The sequence below is a fragment of the Otolemur garnettii genome, unplaced genomic scaffold (genome assembly GCF_000181295.1).
Source record: "Otolemur garnettii isolate 467f Iridium unplaced genomic scaffold, OtoGar3 scaffold00023, whole genome shotgun sequence".
NCBI lineage: Eukaryota > Metazoa > Chordata > Mammalia > Primates > Galagidae > Otolemur > Otolemur garnettii.
Window position 1 is genome coordinate 265,469 of NW_003852418.1, and position 9,985 is coordinate 275,453.

The 9,985-nt window shown below is 42.6% G+C and overlaps 1 protein-coding gene across 1 annotated transcript in view; it reads left to right on the top strand.

The window, feature by feature from the left end:
• The first annotated feature begins 9,184 nt into the window (after positions 1-9,184).
• Positions 9,185-9,985, top strand: part of MANBAL (mannosidase beta like) — a 15,560-nt gene continuing 14,759 nt past the window's right edge. The window contains exon 1 of the mRNA XM_003787576.3: positions 9,185-9,385. Coding sequence (XP_003787624.1) covers positions 9,236-9,385 — 150 coding nt within the window. The 5' untranslated portion in view covers positions 9,185-9,235. The remainder of the gene's footprint in view (positions 9,386-9,985) is intronic.

The window sequence follows — 9,985 nt, forward strand, 5'->3', positions numbered from 1 at the left end:
TAGGATTATAGGCATGAGCTACCAGTCCCATCGGCCTGTTGGTTTTGTTTTGTCAAGCACTTTCGACTCCAACCTTATCTTGAATTAGCCATTTTCCCTAGGAGCCCTGGTTCCTTTTATTGGCAACTGCCCTAGAAATCAAAATCTGGGTATGTGGTATGATTATTGCTACTGATTATGCTTGCTTCTGGGTCCTCATTGGACAGAGCAAGACATATCTATGTCTATAAATATTTTTCTGTGCAACCACCTGTGTCTTTATTAAGATAAACATTAGTGATGCTGACTCTCATCCTCTTCCACGTGGATTATTCTAGCATCCTTGATTGTCTGTAACCTCCCATTCCACTGTGACAAACCTGACTCCACCTTCCACCATACCCTTGAATAATTGTTCAGTTCCTACGTACATATATAGCGGTTTTAGAGTGGTTCATCTGTGTCTCCTGTGGGAAGCAACTTTATCAACTTAGAGCCCAGTGCATACATGTGCGGCTCCTTCGCCTTTAATTGTACAGACCTCACTCATCTCCAGTTACTTAGTTAGCACCATATTCCCGCCATCTCTTCAGTGAGTTTATTTATTTATTTATTTTGGGAGACAGAGTCTCACTCTGTTGCCCTGGATAGAGTGCCATGGTATTACAGGTCACTCAGCAACCTCAAACTCCTGGGCTCAAGCAATCCTCTTTGCCTCAGCCTCCCAAGTAGCTGGGACCACGGGTGCCCACCACAATGCCCAGCTAGTTTTTCTATATTTATTTATTCTTAATTTTAAATTAAGATTCTAACAGTATACATTTATGGGGTACAATGTGATGATCTGATATACAGTGTGGAAAACTTAAACTGATTAACATATCCATCACCTCATTTATTTTTTATGGTAAAGACATTTAAAATTTACTCTTTGTTAGTTTTTCTATTTTTTAGTAGAGACAGGGTCTCACTCTTGCTCAGGCTGGTTTCGAACTCTTTGAGCTCAAGCAATCCACCCACCTCGGCCTCCCAGAGTACAGTTATTTAATAGAGTCAGTATGTCCTATATTCTGCATTCCATTCTGGGATATCCCAGTGTCCTATGTGATTTTTAAAATATTTGCATATGTTAAAGTTTACTCTTTGTGCTGTAAAGCCTAACAGGTTTTGACAAATGCTTAATGTCTTATATTTAGTGTCATACAAAGTAGTTTCCCCTTCTTTAGGGATTTTTTTTTTTGAAAGTCTCACTTTGTTGTCCTCTGTAGAGTGCTGTGGCGTCACAGCTCACAGCAGCCGCAAACCCCTCAGCCTCCCTAGTAGCTGGGACTATAGGCACCGGCCACAGTGCCCAGCTATTTTTGTTGTTTGTTTGTTTGTTAGTAGGTCCAGGCCAGTTTGAACCCACCAGCCCTGGTGTACCGTGGTTGGCACCTTAACCACTGGGCTACAGACACTGAGCCCAGGGATTATTTTTAACTTCTTTTAGATTTCACTTTAGCAATCTTGTTGGAGCTGTCTTCAGAATTTATGTATCTATAACCTGAGAATTCACCTCTACTGCTACCATTCTGGTGCAGTTTGTCTTTTAACTGTTAAAGTAGGTTCTTAACTGGTCTCCATGCATCTGCTTATCTCTCAGTAGTCTGTTGTCCACCCAGCAGCCAGAGGGACCATTTTGAAATGGGTCAGATCGTGTGATTTCTTTGCTAAGAATCTTCCAGTAGCTCCTCTTTCACTCAGAAAAAGCCAAAGTCCTCATAATGGCCTGGAGCTTGCTCTGTATACTTCTTTCTGATTGTGAAGCTTATTTCTGTCTCAGGATTTTTGTCTTGCTGTTCCTCCATCCTGGGATACTCTAGCAGGTATTTATTTTATTTCTAGCAGATATTTAAATGACTTATTTCTTTGATTTCTTCTTGCCTCTTCTGAAATGTCACCTTTTCAGAGAGGCCCTTCCCTGACTACCTCATGTAGAGTAGCAGCCTCTCCCTCTATATTTGCTTGCAACCCCCCTGACATTACGTTATATATATATGTGTGTGTGTGTTGAGTGCTTCCAATTGGATGGAAACTCCATGGCAGAGAATAGCTACTTAATAAATATTTGTTCAGTGAATGAATGTCTCAGACCACCAGTGTCTGGTATTCAGGGATGAGCCTCAAAATGTCCAATAACTTCATGAAAGTATTTGCTATGTTTGGTAATAAATGAGTATGCACTTTTTAGAGGTATGTAAGTGCCCCGATGGGTGGGGAAAAAAACAACTTCTGCCTTGAAAGTCTAGAGCATCAAAGGACCAAAGACTAGGATAGTCAGCCCTGCCCTAACTAGCCAGTAAAGCCTAAGGAAGCCTAATGGCCTCTTGGCTCCTTTTCCTTATGGTTTTGTTTTGTTTTGGAGACAGAGTCTCACTCTGTCACCCTGGGTAGAGTGCTGTGGCATTATCATAGTTCACAGCAACCTCAAACTCTTGGGCTCAACAGATCTTGCCTCAGCTTCCTGAATAGGAAGGTGCCAGTCACAATGCCAAGCTAATTTTTCTTTCTTTTTTTTTAAGTAGAGACAGGGTCTCACTCTTGAGCTCAAAGCAGTTCCCCACCTCAGCCTCCCAGAGTGCTAGGATTGCAGGCGTGAACCACCACACCCAGCTTCCTCATTGTTAATTGATGCTGTTGGTTGAGGCATCTGCTTTTGCTTTAAAGGTGGGAACAGAGGCATAGGTTTTGTCATTTACCAAAAATTTATGAGTCAGGCCTGGGGATAAACTCAAGATGGACCCAGAGTTCCTGTTACCCAAGAGATTACAGTGGATCAAGTAAAAAACAGATTTCAGTGTAATATTTCTCAAACAGTAAGATGTGTATATATATTATTTTTTAATTTTTTTGAGAGAAAATTTTCACTTTGTTGCCCTCAGAGTGCTATGGCGTCATAGCTCACAGCAACTACAAACTTTTGGGCTCAAGTGATTCTTTTGCCTTAGCTGCCTGAGTAGCTGGGACTATAGACACCTACTATAATGCCCAGCTGTTTTTCAGAGACCAGAGTCTTGCTCTTGCTCAGGCCAGTCTCAAACTCGTGAGCTCAGGCAATCCATCTGCCTCGGCCTCCCAGAGTGTTGGGATTACAGGCATGAACCACCGCGCCCAGCTGAGATATACATTTTAAAATTTGATCCAGGACATATATACTTGGATATAGATGTATATAGTTTCAGGACATAATACTAGCCCTTACTAATGTGATACACTTTCATACTTTTTATTGTCACTTATTTAATCAAGTGACTGGCTAATAAAGAAAAAGTGCTGCTTGGAGCTGTGGTTTCATGGCTCACTGATGGGTCATAGCCAGCAGTTTGGGTAAGAGCTCTGGCTCTTGAGAAACCAGCCTGTTTGTATCCTGAGTTTGCCACTCACCAGCCAAGTTATCCCTGGGTAGGTCACCTCTTCCAGCCTCCGTTTCCCCATCCTCATTGGAAATACCTTACAGAGTGATCATGAAGTGAATGAGATGCTGACTGTAAAGTTTGGTCCACAGCACCTGGCATGTCATCTGCTCGCTACTTTGCCATAGCAATGGCAGGGAGGTAGGTAACACAGCCTGTCACAGCAAGTCAAAGGATAAATGCCACCCAGTTGAGATCTGAAGGATGAGTGTGGCTTTCTATAATCAGTAAAGGAAAACCCAGAATGATGGGCTGGGAAGTAAAGCACAGAAGTGCGGGGACAACTAGAGGAGTTTTAAAGCATACATAATATAGACAGCATTTTATGTTTTCCAGAACCTTTTCACAGCCACCTTCCTATTACACCTGTGCCGTCCACTGATGGAGCCTTTGGCCCCATGTCACTGTTTATCATTAAAGTTAAATAAAATTCAAATTAAAATCAGTTCCTCCGTAACTACATTTAAGTACTCAGTAGCCACATATGGCTGGTGGCTACCATTTGGAGAGCACAACACAGAGTTAGCATCATTGCAGAAAGCTTTGTTGGTCAGTGCTTCCTTATACCCTAACAGAAGTCTTGTGAAAAAAGTAGACGGGGTATACATTTCTTTTAAATTATATTTATTGTTTGAATAACATTCCAAAAAATTACAACTCTAGGACTCCTTCACCTTCATAGCAACCGTTTACCTTTTCCTATGGCCTCTTTTGATCTTTGGCCAGGGAAATCAGCTTAGAGATGGTTGCAATCACAGTGTTTATACAGTTGCTTACTTTTAAAATTAATGTTATTTTCAAATGACTTTCCACTGACCTGACACACAGTGTTCATATCTGCCACGTTAGTGAAGGGGGATTATACTATGATACATCGTAATTGAGTTAACTGCTTCCTTACTGGTTGGACACTTCAGTTGCTTCCTGTTTTTCATTATTACAGATAGTACCGCCATGAACTTTTTTGTGCCTAGGGGCTTTTTCTTGTTTTTAATTGTTTCCTTACTATAAATTCTAGGAAGTAAGTTATTCAGTCCAAAGATATAATCACTCTTACGGCCCTTGGTGTATATTGCCTAATGGCCGTTAAAAAACAAAAGCCTAAATGTATTACAAGTTTGAATAGCTATCATTGTCTCTTGGCTTCTGAGAACATCAAGTCTCCAAGAGGTCAAGAGATGAGCCCAAAGTGTAGCCACTTACTTGCTGATAGGGTTTGTGCCTCCTGCTTCCGGACCCTTGTCCCATCTTTCTGTTGTGTCACGCCAAATATTTAGAACAATGTTGTTAGTGACTAATAAGTCTGAGTATCTATAAGCCTAGCAGGCTTCTAAGTAGGCTTGTTACACCTTTAAGCATAAAGCTTGGGATCAAGGGCATTTCTAAAAATGAACACTTGATAAGGTATAACTGAAGAAATTAGAGCACTTTTAAAAATCTTGGTATTCCTGTTGCAGTTTCCTGTAGGGGCCGCAGGTTTCCTCTAGTGAAGCTGTTCTTGCAGCCACCCTGGCATTTACTTGGCCAGTTTAGCCGCCCCAAATAATCTGCCTGGAGTCGGAGCGTCATACTTTGTATTTGACCAAAAATGGTATTCCTGAGCTCAGTGCCCCACCTGATTCAGCACGCTTGGAATCAGGTGATGTTGGAGTCTTTCCAGAAGTCAAATCCTTCCTGGGAGGATGAAGACTGCCAGTTCTGAGGATTCTGTTAGGGAAAAAAAAAAAAAAAAGAGGCCTCTGGCTGTGAAGGTCATTCCCGAAGTAGACAGAACTGGTGTGAGCAGTTGGCCCAGGCACATGACCTTCTGACATGACCAGGTTGAAAAGGGAGCAGTGCTCATTTGTATAAGTCCCACTCTGTCTACTTAGGAGGTTATTTTTATTATCTTTGGTCACTTCATGTTGGAAACATGGTGCAAAGCAGTGAAGGCTCAGTGACAGTCCCTTTAGCCCAGGGCCATCCCACAGAGGTTTAATACAGGTCACATGTGTAATTTCAGTAGCTAGCTACATTATCCAGTAGCCACATTTAAAAAGTCAAAAAGAGGCCAAGTACAGTGGCTCAGGCCTGTAATTCTAGCCCTCTGGGAGGCCAAGGTAGGAGGATCCCTGGAGGTCAGGAGTTCAAGACCAGCCTGAGTAAGAGCAAAATCGTCTCTACTAAAAATGGAAAAATCAGCCAACTGTTGGTGTGAGGCACCTGTAGTCCCAGCTACTTGGGAGGCTGAGATAGGATCACTTGAGCCCAGGAATTTGAGGTTGCTGTGAGTGAAGCTGACACTGTGGCACTCAATGTCTCCAGCAACAGAGTAAGACTGTCTCAAAAAAATAATAAAATAACAACAACAAACAACAACAACAAAAATAATACAATAAATAAAAAGTAGGAAGAAACAGGTGAATTTTTTTATTGTGGTAAAATATATGTAACAAAACTAACCATTTTGACCATTTTTAAGTATAAAATTCAGGGGCCTTTGCGGTGTTACATAATCATCACTGCTATTTTTCAGAACTTCTTCATCTACCAAAACCGAAACTCCATATTCCCATTAAACCTTACCTCCCCAGGTCCCCTGTCCCCTACCCCTGGTAACCTGTATTCTACTTGCTGTCTCTATGAATTTGCCTACTCTAGGTATGTACCTTGTATAGGTGGAATCATACAATGTCCTTTTGTGTCTGGCTAATTTCACATCCTATTTATTCACAGTTTATAATGTTTTCAAGGTTCATCCATGTTGTAGCATGCATCAGAATTTTGTGCCTTTTTAAGGCTAATATTTCATTGTATATGCTACATTTATGTGTCCGTTCATCTGCTGATGAACTCTTAGTAGTTACCGTTTTCTGTCTTGTGAACAGTGCTGCTATGAACATTGGTATCTGAGTCCTTGCTATAATTCTTTTGGGTATATACTGGGAGTGGATTTTCTACGTCGTATGATAATTTTTTTTTTTTTTTTGAGACAGAGTCTTACTATGTTGCCCTTAGTAGAGTGCTGTGGCATCACAGCTCACAGCAACCTCAAACGATTCTCCTGAGTAGCTGGGACTACAGGCACCTGCCACAATGCCCAGCTTTTCTTTTTTGTTGTTGTTGCAGTTGTTTAGTTGGCTGGGATCAGGTTCGAACCTGCCACCCTCAGTGTATGTGGCTGGCACTGTAACCAATGTGCTACGGGTGCTGAGCTGATAATTCTATTTTAACTTTTTGAGGAACCCCTCAAATAATTTCTACAGGGGCAATACCATTTTACATTTTGGCCAGCAGTGTGTGAATAATTCCTTTAGATCCTTACCAACACTTATTTTCCTTTGTTAGTGACCATCCTATTGTATGAAGTGGTACCTCCTTTTTTTTTTTTTTTTTGAGACAGAATCCTGCTCACTCTGTTACTGCAGGCTAAAGTACCATAGCTTCAGCCTAGCTCATAGCAGCCTCAAACTCCTAGATTTAAGTAATCCTCTTGCCTCGGCCTCCCAGGTAGCTGGGACTATAGGTACCCACCACATGGCCTGGGTAATTTTTTCTATTTTTAGTAGAGATGGGGTCTCACTCTTGCTTAGGCTGGTCTTTGAATTCCTGATCTCAAATGATCCCTCCCTCACCCGCCCTCCAGAGTGCTGGCCTCCTACAGTGAGCCACTGTGCCTAGGCCAGAGAAAAAGTTGTTATGGTTTTGATTTGCATTTCCTAACAACTCATGATGCTGCGTGTCTTCTCATGTGCTTGTTGGCCATTTGTATCTCTTTTTTGGAGCTACACATATACATGAATGTATGTATGCAAACATATTCAAGACATACTTAAATGGGTCTATTGTCTCTTCAAGTCCTTTGTCCATTTTTAGTTGGGTTGTTCTGATTTTTGTTGTGTTATAGTTATTTTTAATTTTTTTTTCTTTTTTTTGTAGAGACAGAGTCTCACTCCATTTCCCCTGGTAGAGTGCTGTGGCGGCACAGCTCACAGCTCACAGCAACCTTCAACTCCCGGGTTTAGGCAAGTCTTCTGCCTCAGCCTCCTGAGCAGCTGGGACCACACCACAACCCCCAGCTATCTCCTTGTTGCAGTTTGGCTGGGGCCAGGTTTGAACCCGCCACCCTTGGTATATGGAGCTGGCACCCCACCCACTAGGCCACAGGCGCCGTCCTATTTTTAATTTTTTTTTTTTAAGAGATAACATCTCGCTCTGTTGCACAGGCTGGAGTGCATTGGTATGATCACAGCTCACTACAACCTCAAACTCTTGGGTTCAAGCAGTTGTCCCATCTCGGCCTCTTGAGTAGCTAGGACTATGGGCTCATGTCACCACACCCAGCTGATTTTTTTTTTTTTTTTTTTTGTAGAGATGGGGGTGTTGCTGTTGCCCAAGCTGGTCTTGAAATCCTGAGCTCCTGCCTTGGCCTCCCAACATGCTGGGATTATAAGTGTAAGCCTCTGCACCCAGCCCCTTGTAGTTCTTTGTATATTCTGGGTGCTAGATGGTTATGATTTAAAAATATCTTTCTCATTTTCTGTGTTGTTTTTTTACTCTCTCGATAATGTCCTATTAAGCATGAAAGTTTAATTTGATGTGAAGTGTAATTTATATTTTCTTTTGTTGCTTATGCTTTGATGTCATATGCAAGAAATCATCACAAACTTCAATGTCATGAACATTTCCCCTTGATTCTTTTCTAAGTATCCAACTTCATTCCTTTGAGTGTGAATATCTAGTTTTCCTAGCACTGTTTGTTGAAAAGACTGTCTTTTTCCCAGGAATGGTCTTGGTATGCTTATTTGAAAGTCAGTTGACCATGGCTTGGTGCTGGTAGCTCAGTGGATAGGCACTGGCCACATATACCAGGGCTGGATAATTTGAACCTGACCTGGGCTTGCTAAACAGCAATGACAACAATAACAAAATAGCCGGGAATGTGGCGGGCGCCTGTAGTCCCAGCTACTTGGGGGACTGAGGAAAGAGAATCACTTAAGCCTAAGAGTTTGAGGTTGTTGTAAGCTATGGGCCATGGTACCCTACTGAGGGCAACATAATAAGACTCCGTCTCAAAAAAAAAGAAAGTCAATTGACCATATATATAGTGATTATTTCTGAACTCGCTATGTATTGATCTCATTTCCCCACCCCAGAGCCTCCATACTTGCTTTTCTCTTGGTCTGGAACGTGCTTCCCTCAGGTATTATAGGCAGGGCTCACTCACTCACTGCACATCTCTACCATTTAATTTCCATCTCTGTACTCCAGAGAGGCCCTGTCTGTCACCCTGTACACAAGAAAATGATGCCTTTCTTACGTTTTTCCCAAAGGAGTTATCACTGCCTGGCACATCACGTCTCGGTGTGCTCATTGTCTGCCTCTGTCCTGAGCGGGTGGACCCCAGGAGAGCGGGGGTTTGCTGTTCTCCTCAATCTTCTGTGCTTGGTGTTCCATAAATATTTGTCACACGAATGACCAGATGACAAATAAATGAATAAAGCCTGAAATGCAGCAGACCTTCAGTAAATATGTGTTTGAGATTCTTGCTAAAATGTTTCCTTTTGCATTTGCTTATTTATTTTCCTTATCTTTAGAAGTCATCAAACATATAAAAAAGTTGAAAGAATGGTTCAGTGACTCTCCATGTGTCTTCTGTCAGATTCTGAAATTGTTAGCATTTCACTGCAGTTGCTGTGTATTCTTGACGTGTGTGTGTGCATTAAACTCAGTTGTAGAAACGTGACACTTGACCCTTTGCATTTACTAGTTGGCTTTGGAGAGTGGAGAATCAGAAGAGACTTCAGGCAACAGGGGGCTTGGCCATGGCCTCTGACCTGGACTTCTCACCTCCTGAGGTGCCTGAGCCGACTTTTCTGGAGAACCTGCTACGGTACGGCCTCTTCCTGGGGGCCATCTTCCAGCTTATCTGTGTGCTGGCCATCATTGTACCCATCCCCAAGTCCCATGAGGCGGTAAGTCCTTTCTTGGGAGCTTCAGCTCTGCTGAGGGCCAGGTTGGGCTCTGGGTACTAACCAGAGATACCACCACAATCAAGACCAGCAGGGCCTTCTTGATTTCGTGTGTGCCCCCAAATTCCCACCTGGGAGATTGAACCACACAGTTAATACGTTATTCGTTCACACATCAGTTAAGCAGATTTTTGTTCCATGCCTACTACATGTCAGACTTTGCTGAAAGATGGAGTGTCTGCCCTCAGGGAGTTTCAAATCCTTGGGCAGGAAGACATTTGGAAAGAATACCCACATGTGCCCATGAGAGGAAGCAGTGAGGATGTATAAGAGGGGCCTGATCTTACCTGGGGGCAGGGCCTGGGTTGTCCACCCTGCTGAGGGGATGGAGCAGGTTTCTGCCAGGTAAAGTGGGCAAGGGGACCTGAGGGTAAAGGAGTGGTCTAGTTCAAGGAGGCGAATTTAGCAAATACATTTTTTTTTAACTTTTTTTTTTTTGTTTTTTTTGAGACAGTGCCTCAAGCTGTCTCCCTGGGCAGAGTGCCATGGCATTACAGCTCACAGCAACCTCCAACTCCTGGGCTCAAGCGAGTCTCCTGCCTC